Source organism: Nannospalax galili, unplaced genomic scaffold (assembly GCF_000622305.1).
Source record: "Nannospalax galili isolate Female #2095 unplaced genomic scaffold, S.galili_v1.0 scaffold983, whole genome shotgun sequence".
In the NCBI taxonomy this organism is placed as follows: Eukaryota; Metazoa; Chordata; class Mammalia; order Rodentia; family Spalacidae; genus Nannospalax; species Nannospalax galili.
In genome coordinates this window covers 496,407-518,927 of record NW_008350255.1, presented here as the reverse complement: position 1 = coordinate 518,927, position 22,521 = coordinate 496,407, and the positions used below count along the sequence as shown (strand labels likewise).

The 22,521-nt window shown below is 44.6% G+C and overlaps 1 protein-coding gene and 1 long non-coding RNA gene across 3 annotated transcripts in view; one reads left to right on the top strand and one right to left on the bottom strand.

The window, feature by feature from the left end:
• Positions 1 to 2,965: 2,965 nt before the first annotated feature.
• LOC115072760 lies at positions 2,966 to 15,195 on the bottom strand. Of its 2 annotated transcripts, none has more exons than XR_003851775.1 (5): positions 14,790 to 15,195; positions 14,610 to 14,695; positions 5,536 to 5,646; positions 4,649 to 4,755; positions 2,966 to 3,551 (listed from the first exon to the last, which is right to left on the bottom strand). It is a non-coding gene; the product is annotated as an uncharacterized LOC115072760 (long non-coding RNA). The 2 variants fall into 2 exon arrangements; XR_003851774.1 differs by having other exon boundaries at positions 14,610 to 14,692; positions 14,790 to 15,194.
• Positions 13,937 to 22,521, top strand: part of Adam19 (ADAM metallopeptidase domain 19) — an 87,323-nt gene continuing 78,738 nt past the window's right edge. Inside the window, exons 1-2 of the mRNA XM_008847388.3 lie at positions 13,937 to 14,151; positions 17,868 to 17,953. Of these exons, the coding sequence (XP_008845610.1) occupies positions 14,055 to 14,151; positions 17,868 to 17,953 (183 nt within the window). The 5' untranslated portion in view covers positions 13,937 to 14,054. The remainder of the gene's footprint in view (positions 14,152 to 17,867; positions 17,954 to 22,521) is intronic.

The window sequence follows — 22,521 nt, the reverse complement described above, 5'->3', positions numbered from 1 at the left end:
ACATTTCAAAATTGCCCTATTCTGACTTTTTTCTAGTTCCCTGTCTAGAATTGTAATGCTAATTACTCTTGCCTTTATTCCTCCTTCACATCTCCTATTTACAATTCAAAGACTTTCTTTCCCTCCTCCAGAAATAAGAGTTATGCAATTTGCGAGTTTTTTAGATAGACCCACTGAAGGGATACTCCAGTTGCCTCACCCTGCATCCACGTTCAGCATGGAAGAAGTCAGAGCAGTCTGCATCCCTATTCCCTGTTGGCAATTTGGGTAACCTCTTCAGAGGATGGTGTGATAAGAATAGGAGGTAGGAACTGGCCAGGCAGTTAGGGTAAAAAGACCCCAAAGAATATTACATGATTTTACACATATAAGGAATCTAAAAAATGAACCTTTGCAAGTCTAGAGGAGAATAGTAGTTTCCAGAGGTTGGGCAGAGATGAGAAGGAGAGAGCTTGTATCTAATCCTTAAAAGATTTTAGGGTTACCTCTTCAGAGGGGGGAATGTTAGAGTAGCCAAAAGCCCCATCAAAAAAAAAAATAGTAAATCAAAGAAGAAAGAGTACCTGAAGTTATCAGAAAAAAGTGATGGGGAGCTATGGGAGGAGTTGGAGGAGAGGGAGTGGACATGGATTTGATCAAAATACCTTATGTGCATGTATGAATTTCTCAATAAATTATTTATTAAAAAAAGAAAGAAAGAAAGAAAGATCATTAGTTCAAGGCCTGTCGGGACTACGTAGCAAGTTCCTGGCTAAAAAAAAACAAACAAAACAAAAACAAAGAAAGAAAATGGAATAAACACATGGACTCTCAAACATTGGAAGTCAGGAAGCAATCTTAAAGGAATGTTACTAGGGTAAGGAAGCCAGTCTGAAAAGGTGGCAGGCTACATGATCCCAGCAGGATCATGATAGAAGAGGCAAATCCATGGAGACTGTGAAAAGCCTGGTCTCACCAAGGGCGAGGGTATGGAGAGGCAGAGTTTGGGGTAGTTGAGCTGATCTGCCTTTCACTGTATTGTGACACGTGCCATACATTTGTCAACACACAGTAAATGTACTAAAGTTTCACTAAGATTCAACCCTAATGCTAACTATGAATTGGGTCACAATGTATTAATACAGGCTCACTGTGACTATACCACCTTATCATAGTAGAGAGGGAAGGAGGAAGGAAGGAAGGGGGAGGGAAGGAAAAGGAGCGAGAGAGAGAGAGAGAGAGAGGGAGAGAGAGAGAGAGAGAGAGAGAGAGAGAGAGAGAGAAGAGGGAGAGAGAGAGAGAATGAATGTAGCGACAGCAGTTATACAGGGATTGTGACTTTCTTCTCAAGTTTGCTGTGAACCTAAAACTGCTCCCAAAATCAAGTTTTATCAGTTAAGCATTTTTGCTATTAGGAGGCTGAGTCAGAAGGGCTGGTACAAGTTCCAGGTCAGCCTGGTCTTTATATAGAGACCTTGTCTCAAAGAAACAAAACAGAAAGAAACATGAACACCCTTTGTTATTGGTCATCTACAGTTCCTTCCCTCTTCTGTATTTGATTCACCTCCCCTTACCATAACTGTTACAAGGGAATTATTAAACATCTCTGTAGATTCTAGAAAATTCCAAACATACAATAAATACTTGTGGAATGAGTAAGAGCTTTATGGGGTCTCAACGGGGTTCAGGAAACTTACTTCTCCTGTGGACTATTGAAAACAAAAACAGAATAAAGACCTTTGACACTATTAGTTATTTTTCTGTTGCTGTGATAAAATACCATGATCAAGGCAATTTATAGAAAGAAGAGTTCATTTGGACTTATGGTTCCAGAGGGGGAGTCCATAATGGTGGGGGAGGCATGACAACAGGCAGGCCTGGGGGCAGCAGCCAAAACTTTGAGCTCACACCTTCCACTGCAGACAGGAAGCAGAGAGCCAATCAGAAGTGAAATGGCCTCCCCGAGTGACATAGTTCCTCCAAGAAGGCTGTATCTCCTAAACCTTCCCGAACAGTGCTACTAACTGGGGGCCAAGTATTCAAAAACATGAGCCTATGGGGGACATTTCTCATTCAAATCACCACAAAGGCCTTTAACACAACTGAAAAACTTCACTAGAAGATCCTATTAGGTTTTGATTCTTTCCAAAAACTTCATTCTTTAATCTAGACGAGGTTACCTCATGTAGTGTTTGAAGAGCAAGAGTTTCTGGGAAGGGATACATATCTTACAATGGATAAAATCAAAAGAATTCTCAGGGGGCTGGAGAGATGACTCAGCAGTTACGAACACTGGTTGCTCTTGCAGAAGACCTGGGTTCGATTCCCAGCACCCACGTGGCAGCTAACAACTCTGAAACTCCAGTTCCACGGGATCCGATGCCGTCTTCTGACCTCCCCAGGTATTACATGACATGGGTGCACATATACCTGCAGGCAATACACTCATTCACATAAAATAAAAATAATAAATAGGGACTGGAGAGATGGCTCAGCGGTTAAGAGCAATGACTCCTAGCACCCACATGGCAGCTCGAAACCGTCCTTAACTCCCGTTCCAGGGGAATCTGAAGCCCTCTTCTGACCTCTGTGGCGTTGCACGACACTGGTGCACTCATATACATACAGGCAATACACTCATACACATACAATAATAAATAAAAATATTTTAAAAAAATAATAAAAAAATATTTTTTAAAAGTCGGGCATGGTGGTGCATACCTTTAATCCCAGCAGTCTGGAGGCAGAGGCAGGCGGATCTTTGTGATTTCAAAGCCAGCCTGGTCTACATAGTGAGTTCCATAAATAAATAAATTCTCAGTACTAAATCCAGGCATGAGACAGAGTGACTGGAACTCTTTTAACATTGCTTATGGAAATAAAAAATTGTATAGCCATTTTGGAATTTTTTTGGAATTTATTATACAATTAACATATATTTAACTGTAATACCTAGCAATTTTCTTTCTAGTTATTTATCCAGAGAAGTAAAAACGTGTTCTTTTAACACTTGAGTATTTACAGTGGCTTTATTTCTAATCATCAACACCAGGAAACATCCAAATGGCATTCAATTGGTGCATGGACAAACTCTGGTACATCTATTCAATGAAATACCAGTGAGCAGTTGGGGGGAAGGAGCTATTGGTATGGGCAATGTCACGGATGCATCTTGAATGCAGCACTCTGCAAAGTGAAATGAGACAGACTCAGCTGTTCACACAAGGTATGGCTCCACTTACATGACACTCACCGAACGGCAACACCCACAAGGAAATGCTAGGGGGTGAGGGTAGTGGTTGGTGCAACTCAACAGGAGGGAGGTTGGGGCGGGGGACGATCTTGAGTGTGATCGTGGTTATTCAATCATACAAGTTTGTCAAAACATACAGGATTTTAGACTAGGAAATGGAGATTTACTATGCATAAACTATAGTTGAATAAGTAAGACTTTAACGATGTAGCTAGTTGCTAGGACGATGGTCGATAAAGCAGTTATCCCAGAGCCGATGTTAATTCCATAACTGAAACCAAGGAAAACGATTCTTCCACAAGTTCCAGGGAAGCTCATGCTGAACCAGAAGAAGATTATTATTAATTATTTAATTTATAATTTAATTAAACGCATGCCTTCCAAATGCATGCCTTTAATCCCAGCACTCCGGAGGCAGAAGCAGGCTAGCGAGTTCCAGATCAGCTGTGGCTACAGGGAGACTCTGTCTCAAAAAGACAGAAAGAGAAAAGAAAAGAACAAATGCTGCAGGAACCAGAGAAGAAAAATGTCCAGTTCCTGCTCACAGTGGGCTCCACAGCCTCAAAAACAGGAGTAAGAAAAAGACAGGGACAAGATAACACAGTCTTTGATAGTAAAGAATGGAAACCAGGTGTGGTGGCTCGTGCCTGCCGTCCTCATACTAGGGAAGCTGAGGCAGGAGGATCCGTCCAAGTTTGAGGCCAGTCTAGGCTATATATATAAAACTTTTTAATTAAAAAATTATTTTAAAATTATATGTGTATAAGTGTTTTGCTGGGCATGGTGGCACACACTTTTAATGCCAGCACTCAGGAGGCAGAGGTAGGCAGATCTCTGTGAGATCGAGGCCAACCTGATCTACATACCAAGTTCCAGGCCAGCTGGGTCTCAGGGAGACCTTGTCTCAAAAAAAGTAAGACCAAGGGAAAAAAAAAAAGCACATGTTTTGACTGCATGTATGGAAGTGTACCATGTGCGTGCCTGCAGAGGGCAGAAGAGGGTGTGTCAATCCCCTGGAATTGGAGCTATAGATGGCTGTTAACTGTCACGTGGGAACAAAACTCTGGTCCTCCACAAGAACAGAATGTGTTCTTACCTCTGAGCCATCTCTCCATCTAAAAAAAATTTTCAAAACAAAAGAATGAGTACAGTGTGTCATTTAATGATAGGTACGCTCTAAAGAAGGTGTCACCAGGTGACTTTATCATTGTGAGATCATTAACCTACTTACTAAACCTAGACAGTGTAGGTCTGTCACCTGACATGGCTTTTACATAGTATAAAGGGACATAGTTACATGAGTCATATGATGTTGTGGCTAGAGGAATGTGATGTCATGTTCTACAGAAAAATGTTTTTATAAATAGAAAGAGCATACCAAAATAATAATAAAAAGCTAGGCATGGTGACATGCACCTGTATCCCAGGATTCAGGAGGTTGAGACAGGAGGATTACCACAAATTGGAGGCCATCTTGTTCTATCCCACAAATTCCAGGCCAGCCAGGTGTACATAGTGAGACCCTGTCTCAGAAAACAAAACAAAATAAAAATAATGGTAAAAAGATACCATGTAGTAAATACGTGAACCAGTACCATAGTCGTTTACCGCCATGAATATTATGTACCATAATAATTATGCATTCTATGCTTTTACACTGTGCGTGTAGGTTGCTTTCTCCATCATCACCACACACAAGTGAGTCATGTGCGGTGCTGTGACATCACAATGGGTACCTCATAGCCAGGTGACACTGCACTTTGAAGAGATCCCTTTCATATGACAGAAGAATCCCTATGTCCTGCATGACTATCCATAATTAGACTCTTCATACTGCATCACTAAAAGCAAGAGCCAAGCTCTGTGAATAGTACCTTAGCCTCAGCACTTGGCAGGAGAGGAAGGGTAGGCTTAGGCAGCATTTAGTGAGTGTTTACTCTGGGTGGGGTGCTGATCTACATAATTCAAGTGCCACAGAAACCACGTGACCTAGGCAAGGTCATCCTCCTCCTTTATAGATGAAGCAGCAGAGTCACAGGAAAATTGGCTGCTTTGCCAAGGTCACGGAGCCATTTATAGAGAAGGGATTTAGCCCATGGCAGAATGGCTTCCAACCATGTAGCCTATGAACCATAATAGTGTAAGTATCAATAAGGAGAAACAGTGAGTGAGTCACTGGAACTAGTTGATACACCTGTTACTCATGTTACCTAACATCAGTGAGAAAGTCAACTATATAGAGAGAGGTTAAGCATGCAAAAATTCTGCTTAAGTCTGAGAGAAGCTGGGCATGGTGTACAAACCTGTAATCCCAGCAGTTGGGATGTGAAGACAAAACAGAAGGATCCAGAGTTTAAGGAAATTCTCAGCGACAATGAGTCTGAAGTTAGCCTGGGCTACATGAGACCCTATAGCTAAACAAAAACAAACTGGTAAATAATAGATAAGACCTTTTCCTTTATGTATTTATAATTCCCCCACTTCCCCATTACTAAAGTTATATTATTGAGAGACACAGAGACCTAGAGAGATGCAGAGAGACACAGAGAGAGAAATCCTGAAAAAAAAACAAAACCAAAAAGCATCTATAGTCTCACCACACAGAAGTAACCACCGCTAACATCTTGGCCTGTTTCCTTCCATTCTTTTAAAAACATCTCTTATTTGGGGCCGGAGAGATGACTCAGTGGTTAAGAGCACTGGCTGCTCTTGCAGAGACCTGGGTTTGGTTCCCAGCACCCACAGATGATCCAACACCCTCTTCTGACTTCTGCAGGCATTGCACGACATGGGTGCTCTTACATACATGCAGGCAATACACTCAATACACATAAAATAAAATATTTTTAAAAGTCTCTTATTTGCACAGCTGAGACCCTACTTAGATGTAACTTTGGATCCTGCCATTTCTTTCCCTTCACATCATAGACTCTCCTCACTTGAAGTGGCTGTACAGATCTTACATAATTTATGAGCTGTCCCTTCGCAGTTGGAGCTTAAGGTTGTTTCCAATATTTTCACTAACATAAATAACCCACAATGAGCATGCTAGTTCATAAATCTGTGTATGCACTACAGAGTATTTTTTTAGGATCATTTCCCAGAAATGTAATTGCTGAGTTAGATGTTGTGAATATTTTAAAGACTACGTTAGAAAGTAATATTCCTTATAAGTAGTGCTTACATTCTTCGGAACTAAGTGGAAGGGCTTCCAGGGGGTCAGAAGTTGCTTACATTCTTGTTCCTATGTGGTGTGGGTGGGCGTGGTTGTAAAAGAACTTGCAGCTCTAGCTTGTACATTAACTACTGTAGGACTTCTCTGCTGTGAGCCATGTTTTTTTTGTTTGTTTGTTTGTTTTGTTTGTTTGTTTGTTTTAAATGAACACGTTGAATCTATGTGGTGAATGAAGGGGTGTTTATGGTGCTACTGATCTTTTAAAAAAATATATCTATTTTGTGTGGTGTCTATGTGTGTGGTACAAGCATGTGTGGGTGTGGGTGTGCATACCTGTGTGTGCCCATTTTGGGACCAGAGGAGGAGATCAGGTGTCTTCCTCTGCTATGGTCTGTCTTATTCCCTTAAGACAGGACATCTCTCTGAACTGGAAGTTTACCATTTAGGCCAGGCTGGCTGACCAGTGAGTTCCAGGGACCCACCTGTCTCCATCCTCAGTCCCCAGTGCTGGGGTTGCAGGCGTATGCTGCCATGACCAGCTTGTTTTTGTTATTGTTGTTGTTTTTTTTTGTTGTTGTTGTTGGTTTTTTGTTTTGTTTTGTTTTGTTTTGTTTTTTTTTTTTTTTTTGGTCTTTTTGAGACAGGGTCTCCCTGTGCCCCAGCTGTCCTGGTGTTGGGTTTTTTTTGGGTTTTTTTTTTTTTTTTTTTTTTTTTTTTTTTTTTGGTCTTTTTGAGACAGGGTCTCCCTGTGCCCCAGCTGTCCTGGAACTCGCTATGCACATCAGGCTTGCTATTGTTGTCTTTAAGATTCATTTTATTTGCGAGTATGTGTCTGTGTGTGTATGCCATGTATATGCACTGCCCGTGGAGGCCAGAAGAGAGCGTCAGATTCCCTGGTAACTGGAGTTACAGGCAGTTGTAACCACCTGGACTAAGAGTCCTCCAACCTTGGTCCTCTGGAAGAGCAGCAAATATTCTTAACCACTGAGCTATCTCTCCAGCTCCCATGCCCAGCTTTTTATGTGGCCCTAGGGATTTGAACTCAGGTCCTCAGGTTTACAGAGCAAGTGCTCTTACCCGATGAGTCATTTCCCTACCCTGTATTATACTATTTTTTTCTCTAGTTTTTCTGTTTGTTTGAAAAGCTGTTATAGCCGGGCGTGGTGGCGTACGCCTGTAGTCCTAGCACTTGGGAGGCAGAGGCAGGCAGATTTCTGTGCGTTCAAGGCCAGCCTGGTCTACATAGTGAGTTCCAGGACAGCTGGGGGCTACAGGGAGACCCTGCTTAAAAAAAAAAACAAAAAAAAAACAGCTTTTATAATAAAAAGTTAAAGGAAAGACTGGGGGCGGAGTTCAGTTGGTAGCTTGCTTGCCTGGTGTGCTTGAAGTCCTGACTTGGATCTCAAAATACTGCATAAAACCAGGAGTCCTGGCACAAATATACCTTTAATCCCAGTGCTCTTGAGGGAGAGGGAGAAGCAACAGAAGTTCAAGGTCATCTTCTCTGCTATGGAGCGAGTTTGAGTCCAGCCTGGACTACAGGAGACCCTATCTCAAAACAATTGAGTGTTCCTTTCTTAGGGCACTATGTGTTTCTTCCCTTTTTTCATGTATTCTTTGTATTTCTCAACAAACTATTTACTTTTATTTTTCTAAATAGTGACTATCATATTCATAAGCCTGATGAAAACAGTAAATAAAAGCATTGTGCTTCGCAAATGCAACCTATGGTTTTTACTTAGTCACATATACTAGTACCTCAGAAGCGGGAGGGGAAGTTTCTCAAAGGAAACTTTGATATCTGTCTTGTGACTCAAATTCTGCAATTTATGCTGTGCACAATGTCCTGTGGCCAAAACTACCTCAGGTGTTGCAAAGGGAGATAAAAAGTGATCAGATTGTACTGGGTTTCAGTCTTCTAAACAGGTGTGATTTGGGGAACTTGGTGCCAGGTCACTACAAGAACCTGCTTCTTTGGCAAATTTCTCATGGCCTTCTCTCAAATCCTAACTTTTAAAAAGATTTATTTTACTTTATGTGTATGAGTGCTTTACCTGCATGTACGTATGTCCAGCTGTATGTATGTGTGTATCATGTGCATGCCTGGAACCCTCAGAGGCCACAAGAGGGTGCCAAATCCCCTGGAACTGGAGTTACAGATTGTTTTGAGCCACCATGTGGGTGCTAGGAACTGAACCCAGGTCCTCTGCAAGAGCAGTGAGTGCTCTTAAGTACAGAGCCATCACTCTAGCCGAATTTCTAATTCTAAAAAGTTACTTACTTATTTAATTCTGTATGTGCATGTGTATGTGTATGTCTGTGTGTGTGTATGTGTGTATGCATATGTGAGAGCAGGGAGAGGGCAACTGCAGGAGTCGGTTCTCTCCTTGTACCATGCGGGTCCTGGGGATTGAACCCAGGCTGTCAGGTTTGAAGGCAAGTGCGTAAACCTGCTGAGCCATCTTGCCAGTTCCTTCTACTTTCAGTTTCTAAGGGTACAGACTCATTGAATCTGGATCAACTCAGTGTCAGCAAATAGAATTTTTCCACGTATGACAGAATTCATCTTGTTAAAGAGACACATCAGAGCTCCACTCCATCTCTCTTTCTCTGAAGGGAGAGAAACAAGGCCATGTGACCACACAAAGGGAAGGGGCCATTAGCAGGCCAGAGATGTCTCACTAGAAACAGTTCTGATGATACCCTGGTTTACCCTGATTTGGGATTTTTGGCTTTTTTTTCTTTTTTTTTTTTTTGGTCTTTTTGAGACAGGATCTCCCTGTAGTCCCAGCTGTCCTGGAACTCTCTATGTAGACCAGACTGGCCTTGAACTCACTGAGATCCACCTGCCTCTGCCTCCCGAGTGCTGGGACTAAAGTGCCACCACAATAACTTTTGGCTTTCAAAGTGTGAGAAAATAAGTGTGTGGCTGAAACCACCTGAGCTGCTACTTTGTTAAAGCACTCCTAGCAAAGTAATATACATTTTGATACTGAGAAGTTGAATGTTCCTATAACAAAGTAGAAGTGATTTTGGAGCCGAGTAACAGAAGGGGCTAGACGAGCTTTGAGGAACATGTTCAGAAAGAACCTAAAGTGCCTAGAAGGAACTGGTGGTAAAAATGCAGATGCTAAGGTGATTCTGGCAAAGGTTCAGAAAGAGGAAAGTTGGAAAGAGAGCTTAGTCTCAAACACTTTAGATATTACCATATATGCGGACAAAAATGTAAACATTAAAGGTGATTCAAGCTGAGTGTGGTGGCTCATGAAGCTGAGGCAAAAGGAGAGCCAGGAGTTCAAGGCCAGCCTGGCTAAAGCCGGAGACTCTATTTCAATCAATCAACCAATCAATCAACCAATCAAGGTGATTCTAGGTAGTCTCAGAAACCAATGCTGGCAATCAGAAACATGTTATAAATTGTGTGCTAGTGTTTCATAAAGTAGAAACTGCAAATGTCAAATCTAGATACTGTGTCAGCCTTTTGTTGCTATGACAAAATATTAGCGATAAACAACCTAAGGGGGAAAGACTTATCTTGGCTCACTGTCTCAGAGGTCTCATTTTGGGATCACTTGGCTCCACTGCACTGAGGCCCATGGCAAGACAGAAACCTCATGATAACAGCGTGGGGGTGAGGAAAACAATCCCAAGGATCTAAAATCCTTTTTATCAAAGGAATGATCGCAGGAATGTAACCTAATCCTCTTCTGTAATCTCCCTTACCTTGTAAACTTTTGTACTCGAAGAAGGTTACTGAATTTGATGGCTCAGAGCAGCTGGTCCCTTCCCTTTCCTTCATTTCTTTTAAAACTAGCCAACCTTGAAAGTGAGATTAGACCCCAGCTGATAGGGGAAAGACACAGTACCCTCATTAGGATAGAAACCTATCAAATTTCCTTCAAGATGTGCTTGTTACCAGAATGCAGATATCTACCCTTTTGCAAAAGCAAAAGGTGTTTTGCTGAGTTACTTTTGCTTTATCCAAGTATTTTTTTGTGGGGTATCAGTGGAGACCTTGGTCCCCAGATTTTAGTTCCAACAGGCAGAACTAGCATGATCGTCTCATGATAGTCAGAAAGCAAAAAGAAGTGGGAGGTAGGAAAAACACCCTTCAAAAGCAGGGTCCCAGTGGCCTGCTTCTAACTTGGATGACCTCCTCACAGCCCATGCAGTATGAGCTCGTGAGTGGATTAACCTACTGATGAAGTTAGCAGACTCACGATCCACTCACCTTTTAATGGTCCAGGAGCTAGGGACCAAGCCTTCAACACATGAGCCTTGGGGTTGGGGCTTCATATATTCAATGTACTTAGCTACAATAGTTATTCTTAAGCAAAGCACTAAAGGTACAGCCTGATTTCTCCTTGGTGCTTGTATAAAATTCAAGAATGAGGGGCTGGAAAGATGGCTCGGTAGTCAAGAATGAGACAAATGAAAGGAACTGTGAAAAAACTCTGGAGTTGAAGACTTGGTTCATTCTCAGCCTATTCATTGTACAAAATGAGAAAGTGCAGGCATGGTGTGCACACATTTAACCCCAGCACTTGGAACGCAGAGGCAGGGGGAATCTCTGAATCTCTCTGAGTTTGAGGCCAGCCTGTTTTACATAGGAAGTTTCAGGCCAGCCAGGGATACATAGTAAGACTCTGCTAGAGAGAGAAGGAGGGAGGGAGGGAGGGAGACAGAGAGGGATGGAGAGAGAGCTACAGAGAGAACTTGAGAGTGTGGCTGGTCTGTCCCTGTGGAGATTACCCATGCAGCTAATCAGCCAGTTCAGTACAAGCCAGGAATACAGACAGGATTCTCTTAGCAAAGGCACTGCCTAAGGGAACAGAATCAGGAAGAGATAAAGGAAGGCTGTTGGAGGTCTAGGACTCTATGAACAGAGCAATCTGGCTATTAGGCTTCCTACCTACTTCTCTGGGAAAAAAGAGGACGCATGACCCTGAAGGCATTTCAGTGACATCAGAACTGCTACTCCCATCACAGAAACAAGAGTGTTTTAGAAGGTGGGGTCCTTTTCTCCTTCTGCCCAGTACCTAAGTGGCTTGGCTGTGGTAAAGTGCTGTGGAGGTGAGGCCTCTGGCCAGATCCTCAAGGATGACATTATCCTGTGGTGCCAGTAGACCTGGAGTGCTGATATCCAGTCAAGAGGGAGCATTCTAGCACTTTGAGGAATGCTGGACTTTGCCTGGCTGTGTTGGACTTCTTGGTGCCTTCTTTTTGATTACCCCCTTTTAGAATAGCAGAATTTGGAAGCACATACCTTGGTCAGGTTTCACAGGCTCATAAACAGAGAGGAATTTGACCTCAGGGTAAGCCACATCTCCCCCACCTTCAGCGCCCATCTTGATGATGCTTAGATGAGACTTGGAACTTGGAATTCATGCTGGAGTTGCCTTTGGGGACTGTTGTGACAGGGTGACTATATTTTGCATGAAGAGATAATGATCTTTGGGGGAGTCAGAGGATAGTGTACGATAGACTAAATTGAGTCCCCCCAAATTCCTATGTTGAAACCCTAGCCCTAATGTGACTATATATGGAAACAGTGCCTACAAAAGAGGTAATAAGGTTAAGGGAGTTCAAAAGGATGGGGTCTTACTCAACATAACATTGGCATCTGTAGAAGAAGACACCAGGGCGTCCCTGTACACACAAGGAAGGGGCCAGGAGAAGACACAGTAAGAAGGCAGTCAGTTGTTTATAAGCCAAGAGAATCCTCACTGGAAACTGACCCTGACTGACACCTGGCTCTTGCACATCTAGCTTCCAGACCTGTCAAATTATTCATTTCTGTACTATACCACTAATGCCTTGGTGTGATATAGGTGACTTGTTAAGCCACTGTCTGCTGTCCCATCACAACACCTACAGTCCCTGTCCACATCAATGGCAAGAACCAAATCTTTATTCCCACCCCCCCATGGGTGCTCACAGGGAGATTCTTACAGACCCCCCTCAGCATCATTTTCCAGAGTTCTGAGATGGACACCTTATTCATTTATGCAATCTGGGTTTGACCAGAGGCACAGGAAAAGGCTCCAGGATGGACTTCTGGCACCTCACCTAGGCAAAACTTGCTAAGGAAACTCGACAGATTACTTCTGGTTATCACTTTTTCTGTCCATCGACCATCAAATGAGGCATGTTGAGCTTTAGGTTCTGGAAGGGTGCAGACTTGGATCTGAATTGAGGCTCTTACCTTGGCTGTATGATCTTGGGCAAGTGACTTAGCCTCTCTGGTTTGACTTTTCCAATCTTTAAAACAGAGATGATACTAAAGCCTGTGGTGGCACATATCTTTAATCCCAGTACTCTGGAGGCAGAGGCAGGTGGATCTCTGTGAGATCGAGGCCTGCTCAGTGTACATAATGAGTTCCAGGCCAGCTGTGGCTACAGGGAGACCTTGTCTCAACAAAACAAAACAAAACAAAACAAAACAAGAGATAATGCTAATATCTACTCCACAGAATTATCAGCCTAATTGTTTGTTTTTTGTTTCTTTTTTTTGAGACAATGTCTCATGTAGCCCAGGTTGGCCTCACATTCTACACATACTGAAGGATAACCTTGAACTTCTGATCCTTGTACCCCACCTCCCAAGTGCTGGGATTACAACTGTGCACCACATTCCCAGAAGCTGGGGCTGGAACCCAAGGCTTTGTGCATGAGAGGCAAACACTCAACCAACTGTGATACAGTCCCAGCCCATACTGGACTAATTAAAAAATGTGTCAAAATTCTGGCACATAGAAAAGGTCAATAAAAGGAAGTCCTTTTCCTTGGCCAAGTAAATGAATGCGTCTGACATTGTCTTAGCTATTGTAATTTTCTTAGCGACAGCTCTATTTTCAGGATTCATCTTTAGTTCCACCGAAAACCTTTACCATCCCAAATCCTGTTCCCCCCACTCCGTGTGTGTGTGTGTGTGTGTGTGTGTGTGTGTGTGTGTGTGGATGTGTGTGTGTGTGTGTTTGGTCTAGGTTGTTTCCTTGGCCTGATGTTTCATTTCAGCTTTTCTGGAGCACAGAAATCCTGTCTTCTGGGATTCCTGACTGCAGCCACCCCCCACCCCCACCCCCCAGTCAGAAGAAATGAACTAATGGCTCAGATATGAGTCCTGATAAGAAAACAACTCGGTTTAGCACTCAGTTCTTTGCTTAGCAGTTAACTCTTTCAGGGCCTGCCTCCAAGAGTGGCCGCCTCTCGGGGGCAGCGCTGGAACGAGTTTTCTCAGTTACCAAAGCCCTTAGCAAACAAGGCAGGATACAATAAATCTGCCGCTGCGCAGAGTGGGGTCTGGTTTCACTCCTACAAGCTGAGCCTCGCTTTCTCCCCAGGCCTCATCCACACAGCATCCCCCCTGGGACTCGGACCATCCCTACCCCAGGGTTGGGTGCCCATCACCTGAGTCAATCGGGCTCCCCAGGGCTTCGCGGGCTCCACCCGCAGCCCTCCCTCCAAGCCCTCCGGGCGGCGCCTCCCCTCCTCCACCCCGGCAGAGCCCCGCGGGGCTAGGGGCGGAGCGTCTGGGCCTCCGGCTGGGAGGTTTAAGAGGCTGGCGGCTGTGTGTGGAGCCGCCGCCGCTAGGCCGGGGGCAGGCATGGGAGAGGGCGTGTGATCGCCGGAGCCCTCGCCGACACCATGCCCGGGCGCGCGGGCGCCGCCCGGCTCTACCTGCTGGCTCTCGCTCTGCATCTTCTCCGGCCGCTGGCGGCGCGGGAGCCGGCATGGACCAGAAGTAAGTGGAAGGGCAGTGGGGCGCGTGGCTAGGGGCTTCGGGGTGGCTCTGCAGGCCCGAAGCTCCGGGACCGCTATTTGCTTCCTCGACCCCTCCCGGGGCGTGCGCCCCGCCACCCCCAAACCCAGGAGCCCAGGCTTTGTTCCCGGGTCGTGAGCCGCGAGAGGCAGTGGAAATCTTGAGTAGCAGGAACGAGCCGAAAGCGGCTATCCCCTCACCAGCTGCCTTTCCGTCGCGATCTCCTTCCCCGTGTTCTTTCATCTCTCAGCCTCCTTATCCTGTTTTCCTGCTTTGGGCTTTTCTTTCCCCTCTGTTTTCTCACGGTCTCCATCTCCGTTCCGCCTCCCCCTCCTTTTGCGCCCGATGCTCTAGCTAGCGTGGAGCAGCATCCCTAGCGTCCTGTGCGCACTGCCTAGGGAAGCCGCTCCCTGGGATATTGTGGGGACCCAAATACATACCAGTGGGGTAGAAACTCAAATGCTTCCTGGAGACAGTAGGTATCCCTGTCTGTAAGCTTCGCACCCGTGCGCGGGAGGGAACCCTGCTGAAAGGAGACGAAAGGCCCGCACACACCCATTATGCAGATGGTAAGCTGAAGCCCACAACCGAGAAAACAGCTGCATTTAACAACACCACACCTTGAGGTCTGCACGAGAAACTAGGGTTCTTTCCACCCCACCCGAGGCCCAGTCACTCTGCCTCAGTTTCTCCTTCTTGTGAAGCAAAGGGGTTGGACTCCACGCTTTCAGTTGGGATGCTGGGTGATGACTGTTTCTCACAGCTGGTTTCCCAGGCACCACTCCCTCCCGAGGCCCATCCCTCCTGGGCTCTCGGAGGACTTCGCGGAAGGGATGGTCCCGGAGGGGCGATGCCTGGTTTCTGTCTTTCTGACCCGGGAAAACATAGCCTTGACTCCGCCGCAGCTGGAGAGCTGGGCTGACTCCAGACGGCGGCTTGCGGGACCAACAGTCAGCGTTTTCAAACCAAGCTAGCACCAGGGCCGGTGGGGGCTGGGCAGGCTGCGCCTCTGGCCACCCAGAGCCGGCGTGGTAGAGCCAAGCCATGAGGGGTCCGCCTGCGCTCCAGCAGGCAGACGGAGTCTTCTTTTATAGCTCCTGTACCGAAAGGGAAACCGAGGCACGCAAGGGGCCTCCTTCCCTGGTTCACGGTTGGAGAGAAACCGTAAGGAAAGGCACTGAGAGCGAACTATTGCCAGGTGATCACACCCCCAGATCAGTGAGTGGGTCAGAGTCGCTGTAGACCGGGAACGAAATCAGAAGTGTTCAAGAAATAAAATGACTGTGATCCCTGGATGAGCGGCTGTTTGCTTGCCCCCTTCCAGTCCGTGTTCCTATGACTGTATATTGATGAATTTGGAAACATAACACTTTAAAAGTACTGCCCATATAAGGGCTTCTCCAAAACCACGATTTTCAGTGACAAGGAATTCCAAGAGATCACAAAGACATAATTTCCCTAAAGTCAAACCCCTGACTCTCATACAAAGGTGGCAAAGATTCTTCTCAGTTTAGGAGGTGAGGAAAAGTCCAGTCAAGCTAATCAACGTTATTATCAGAAATCGGGTGATAGGGAGAGAGGATGAAATCTCGTGGGTCGGATGGTGGATAACTAATTGTTGGTTATCTTTTACTATCCTGAAATCATTTGCATGCATCTTTGCGGGTCAGAGTTCCACAGTTAATTTTCAACTTCACTGAGTATAGGCTTTTCATCAATAGTAAGTAAAAAGCCAAAGATAACATCTTCCTAGATAAGTCAGTTCCTAAGTGTTCCTGATAGGCTGCTGAGAAGACAATCCAGTTTGCTTCTTTTTGGCCTTATTTCCAAGTTTTAAGTCAACTGTTCTTCAGCTGTGCTGTGTTCCTTAAGTTGTACTGTGTTTTTGACTTTAAATTGCTTACAATAGTTTTCATGATTCTAAGTGTTTAATTCCTTTAAATGTTCGATTAGACACCACATAACACCTAAATTTATCAGGGACCATACAGCAAGGACCTGCCTCGTTCTTCCATGAGTATTAAGCGCTGATCATTGTAAATTAAGAACTCAGAATGTATTTGGTAAATAAATGAACACATTCATTCATTTTTGTACCAGTGTAGACGAAACTAATGTCAATAAAATTATTTTTTAGAATACATTCTGTTAGCAAGTATATTACATTAATCATCTAAAAAGGAATTTTATCAATGGTAATACCACCACTCCAGCTCTTTCTCTCTCTCTGCCTCTCTCTGACTTGATCTTGTGTAGCCCCAGGTTGTCCTCAAACTCCTCACGTAGCCAAGGATGGCCTTGGAGCTCCTAGTCCTCTTTCTGGACTACAGGTCTGTGCCACTTTGCTTGGTACAGCCATCTTTTCTATCACTTATGTGATTGATTGTAGTTGGATTAGAAAGAGTAGAAAATTGGGGGCCTCACCTGCACCCCTGAGAGTCTTTGGATTTGCTCTGTTCTTGTGGAGACTAAATTGCTTAGGTGTCAGGAAATTCTCATTTTATTAACATGGTTGACAAACCAGTGTTGAAGTCTCCCAGCCTTGAACATCTGATCCCTCTTCTGGGGTTGTAGCTCCTTCCCTTGGGAGCTCACTGCCTACCTTCCAGGGTGGTCTCCAAGAAGAGAACTGGAGGAGAGAATGGTATAGAGAGTAGGAAGTGAAATATAAGTACAAGTTTGCCATTAAGAAGTTCAAGTTAATGTTGATGGTTTCCAAGTCAATGTTAATGTTTGTGGGTTGGGAGTCCTTTTCATTTTGACTCTTACCCTGTAAGACCAGGAAATCTGAGTGTCTTTGTCTTTAAAGAGAAAAATTAGGGCCCAGTGGGTGTTCCCACCCTGTGACTTTTATCTGCAGAATGTATTCAGAATCCCACCACTTCATTCTTCTCCACTGACATCATCCTGGTCTGAACCACTGTCATCTTTACTGGGGCCCCTGAGTCTCCAGCCTTGCATTTCTGCTTCTACTCAGCCCCTGCCCCTCCCCCATTCTCCACTCAGCAGGCAGAGTGACTGTCTTAAAACCTAATACGGATCGTGTTACTCTGTGTTTAAAACATCTAATGCCTTCCAAGTCTATCTATAATAAAATTCAGACTCTTTTAGTGCCTCTGTGTTTTCAAACCCATGGCTGTCTTGCTGAGCACATCTTTTACCAACCTCTGTGATTTACTGGATTAAGCTTGCAACCACATGGTACTTTCTCCTTAGCCAGGCCAAGCCCCCTTCTGCTCTTGCCCTAGCCAGTCAGGATGCTCTTCCTCCAGATCTTTGCATGATTGCCTTCTTCTGGTGCTTAGGTCTCAATTAAACACCACCCCTACTGGCCATCCTGTTTAAAGTAGGCACCCTGCTAGGCGTCCCTTCATCCCTCATCTTATTTTCTCCAGGGCACTCAACACCACCTGAAAATGACTGCTTATTTCCTGCCTCTCACCTCCAGAAGGCAAACTTGGGAAAGGAGACCTTGCATATTGTTTATTTTGTCACCAAAGCACAGTGGCGCCCAGCAGGTCTTCTGATACCCTGGACAGAGCACTTTGCCGGTGGCGGTGGCTGTCAGTGATTGTGCTCCTGAGCAGCAGTTGAGCTTTCTGCAGTTTGCATGCTCAGGAGCAGTGTGCATGCTCCACACGGTGTGCCTGGGCATGGAGGCCTGGGAGTCTCATGGCTATGCTGTCTTGTATTGGCAGGAGGAAGCGAGGGAGGCAGTGCCCAGCTACCGCATGAACTTATAATACCTCAGTGGCAGACTTCAGAAAGCCCCGGGAGAGGAAAGGTAAGACTCATGAACTCTTGGTCAGAGAAACAGGAGTGATGGCATCCTCCTAAGACCTAGGGCTGCCCACTCAGCTCTCCAGCCTGGACCAGACGCCCAGGCATCACCACAGCTTCTGCTTCTGGCCCTGTCCTCTCTATGTGCTGGTTTGGGATGTCTTAAGAGAGGAGTTTCCTTCTCTGTATGACAAACTTCTAGAACATTTCCAAGCCCCATTAGTTGAGGAAATGAAAATTCACAGTAATACTGACACATTAAATGCAAATGTGATGGTGTTGAAAATCTTGATTGGAATTTTGTGGGGTTTTGTTTGTTTTTTGCTTTTTTTTTTTTAAATTCCAAAGAGAGGCAGTTTTTAACAGATTTTTCCAGAAATAACTTGAAGCAAGTTGCATAAAAATATATATACAATGAAGTTTAAGTGGAGAAAAAGGAGTAAGAAATCAAAGACCAAAGGATTTTTATTTTTTGCTTTTTGAGACAGGGTCTCATGTAGCCCAAGCTGGCCTCTTAACTCACTATGTAACTGAGAATGACCTTGAACTCCGGATCCTCCTGCCTTTACCCCCTGAGTTCTAGGATTATAGGCTTATACCAATACACCACTATGCACCATGCCCAGGTTTTTTTAAGACAGAGCCTCAGTATGTAGCCTAGGCTGACCTGTGATTCTCCATCCTACTGCCTCAGTTTCCCAAATGGCCAAATGGTATTTTAAGTGTATAACACTGTACCCCGATAATCAAAAAATATTTTACTTATTGTCAGGTATGGTGGTGCATGCCTTTAATCTCAGCACTTGGGAGGCAGAGGCAGGTGGATCTCTGTGAGTTCAAGGCCAGCCTGGTCTACCTAGTGAGTTCCAGGACAGCTGGGGCTACAGGGAGACCTTGTCTCAAAAAAGACCAAAAATTTAAAAAAATTTTAATTTAATTTTATTTGTGTAAGTGGTTTGCTTGCATGTATGTCAGTGTACCACATGCGTGCAATGCCCTGGAGGCCAGAAGAGGGCTTCATATCCCCTGATATCCCCTGGAATTAGAGTTATGGATATTGTTAACTGCCATGTAGGTGCTGGGAACCAAACCTGGGTCCTCTGCAAGAGCAGCCAGTGTTCTTAACTCCTGAGCCATGCCTCTAGCCCTTCCTACTCTCCACCCCCCCAGCTAAATTTTTTTTAAAAAAAATAAGAGACAGGCTAGGGAGCTAGGATTAGGTTCTATATCTTAAAATCCTATAGGCTCCTTGAGCTAGAACACTAGCAAAATGCCCAGGCATATCAAGGAAATTGGAACATGGCTGAGAACTGTTTCCTCTCCTGCAGAGTGGACCCATATTCTTTGGTCTGGTTCTGACTGATCAGGTTAGGCATGATTAGAAAGGGAAATGGGATTGTTGCGTGACAACAACCTGCCTCTTGACCTTCTACTTTCTAAAGAACTTGAGGTTCCTCATTTGTAAGATCAGTTTTAGTGGGAAGAGGAAGGGAGCTGTGGAGAATGGCTGGTTTCTTTTTCTTTTCCTTCTTTGTAATCCACTCGAGATCTTCCTGCCTCACTTCCCCAGTGCTGGGGTTACAGGATGCTCCACCAGGACCTGTTTGAGGAATTGGTTTCTAAGATCTTCTAGAGGCCAAATGGCCTGTGATTTATTAGACAATAGATAGGAGCAAGATTAAAGCCGGGAAAGAGGTGTCCGGAAAGATTTCAGACGATTGTGGCCGTGGAGTCTGGAAAGATAAACAAAGAGGAGAAGCTCCCAGAATTCTTAAGTTATGGTAAGAGTAATACAGAAATGTCCTAAAATACTCCTGCTTGGACTTACTAAAGAAAACGTCAGAACAACAAAAATAAGGAATGTTTTACCCAAAAAGCAAAATGAAGAGAAAAAGAAAAAAATAAAACGAAACAAAACAAAACATGGAACTCATTTCATCCTGAAGTAGGAAACGCCGAAAATAGTTTCAGGAAAAGTTAGACAAATTAATGGATGACCATCCTCAAGGAGATTGTTCTTAAAATTGAGGATCTTGGCTATTTCGGCTCACGCCATCCTTCTGAGGAATGATCGTGGCACTTTTTATAGAGGTTCTTTGGTTCATTCCAGATGTGGGATCGGGGCATCCTCAGGAAGGGCCTGAGAAACAAAGTGGAGGACCAGATCCTGTCTTTGTTCCCAGCTATTGTCTGCCCAGACGCGGGTCATTGTATTCTGCACGGGTGGTCAGGCCAGGGCCTGGCACCGCAAGCATTTGTTGAATGATTGAAGCTGGGGGGGGGGGGTTGATTTCACTTATGTCTCTTATTTGCATTTATGTAATTCATTCACTTAGTAGACATTAATTAAACATGGTCTGTATATGAAATGTAATACTAGATTTTAAGGGGGACACAGGCACAAAGGACAGATTTGCCAGACCCTATGGAGCTGAAGATCTATTTAATCTAGCCCTAAGGATAAAGGACTTCTTAAAAACATTTTTAAAATTACACTTATTTATTTACTGTGTGTATGGGTATGGAGACATGGGTGCATAGCCACAGAGGTCAGAGGACAACTTTTGGAAGTCATTTCTCTCTTTCTATCATGTGGGTGCCAGGCACAGAACTCAGGTTGTGAGACTTGGCTATAAGTGCCTTTACCCACTGAACCACCTCGCCAACTCAAGAGAAAAGACTTTTGGCCCTTCTTGGGGGAAGTATGAACAGCAGGCCACCTTCCAGTGCTTCCTCGGGCAGAATTGGAATTCTAAGAGGAGTGTTGTCAGTAATAGAGCCAGACAGGGAAGCTTCATAGAGCCTTAAAATGCAGTTGCATTGTTTTGCTTGAACCGTCCCCTGGAAACTAGGAGCATCTGATTTTAAACCTCAGTGTCTGAGCACCTTCCAGAAAAAAAAGTATTTTTGGATTACCCACATAAAAATAAATATTAGTCCTCATGTAGCTGGTTGTGTCTGTATTGCTTGCGATGTGTCAACATTCCTTTGCTATGTGGGCTGTCACATGGGTGCCTGCCTCTTAGATAGGGGACTTGTTAGAATGCTGTTGCCATGTGCTCAAATGCCTATGGGACTGTTTTCCTGATTCTCAGCGTGACCCTGCAGGGCTTTCACTCCAGAAGTCCCCAGGGCACTTGGCAGTAGGTTACAATCACAGTAGATACTAGCCATGCTGAATTATTGAGCCAAAAATTGTCTCCTGGTGAAAGTGCCTGGGTGTTCTAATTTGATTTCTGTTGCTGTGATAAACACTGTGACTAAAACCAACAGGGAGGAAAGGATTTATTTCAGCTTACAACTCCCAGGTTATAATCTATCACTGAGGGAAGTCAGGGCAGGAATCTGGGGGCAGGAACTGAAGCAGAAGAATGCTGCTTACTGGTTAGCCTGCTTTCTTATACAACCTAGGACCACTTGGCCAGGGGTGGCCCTGCTCACTGTGGACTGGGCCCTCCCACATCAATTAGCAGTTAAGAAAATGCCTCATAGACATGGCCGCATGCCAATCCCATGGAGGTAATGCCTCAATTGAGGTTCCTTCTTCCTAGGTGTGTCAAGTTGACAACTGAAGCTATCCAGCACACTGCGCATGCATCTATCTCCTGCCTTCCTGGGTTTGAAATCCCCTCTTAAGATGAGGTAACAGGATGAAGTAGGCATTGGAGGATGCTGCTTGATTGGAGTATTCTGATGTCATCTGAGGCCCTGGTAACCTGAAAGTCTCTGCAAAGCCCAGATCCTACTAGGGAAAGGGAGGAACAAGAAAGGGAAGGTGTTGGGTCTGGGACTGGGACTCAGTTGGTAGAATGTTTGCTGAGCTTGCAGGAAGCTCTGGGTTTTATTCCAAACATTCATGTACACACACGTGCAAACACCACACACACACACACATCAGCAAATAAGTAAAATTCTAAGTAGAACGTGGCTTTGTGTACTTTTCTTGTATTGGCCCCTTTTGCAGTCATGGTGCTGAGTCAGTTTAAACATTTTTAAACTCTTTCTCCATACTGTCAAATTATTTTTCAGAGAGTTGGTAATCAGTTTAAAATCCTTTATTTTTGTTTTATGTGTATGAGTGTCTTGCCTGTGTGTACGTAAGTGCTCCCATGTTGTATAATGCCCATGGAGGCCAGAAGAGGGTGTCAGATCCCCCTGAAACTGGAATTACAGATGGTTGTTAGCCACTGTGTGCATACTGGGAACCAAACCCCAGTCTTCTGCAAGAACAGCAAGTGTTCTTAACCCCTGAACCATCTCTCCAGCTCTATTTTTTAATTTTTAATTTTTGAGTTTTTTGAGACAGGGTCTCCCTGTAGCCCCCAGCTGGCCTGTAACTCCCTATGTAGGCCTGGTTCAATTCCATCTGTCTGTCTCTGCCTCCTGAATGCTGGGACTAAAGTTGTGCACCACCTCGCCTGACCACGCCCAACTTCAATCTTTTTTAAAAAATTAAAAAAAAAATTTTTCTGAGCCTGGTGTGGTGGCGCATGCCCTGTGGTCCCAGCACTTGGGAGGCAGAGGCAGGCAGATCTCTGCGAGTTCAAGGCCAGCCTGTTCTACATAGTGAGT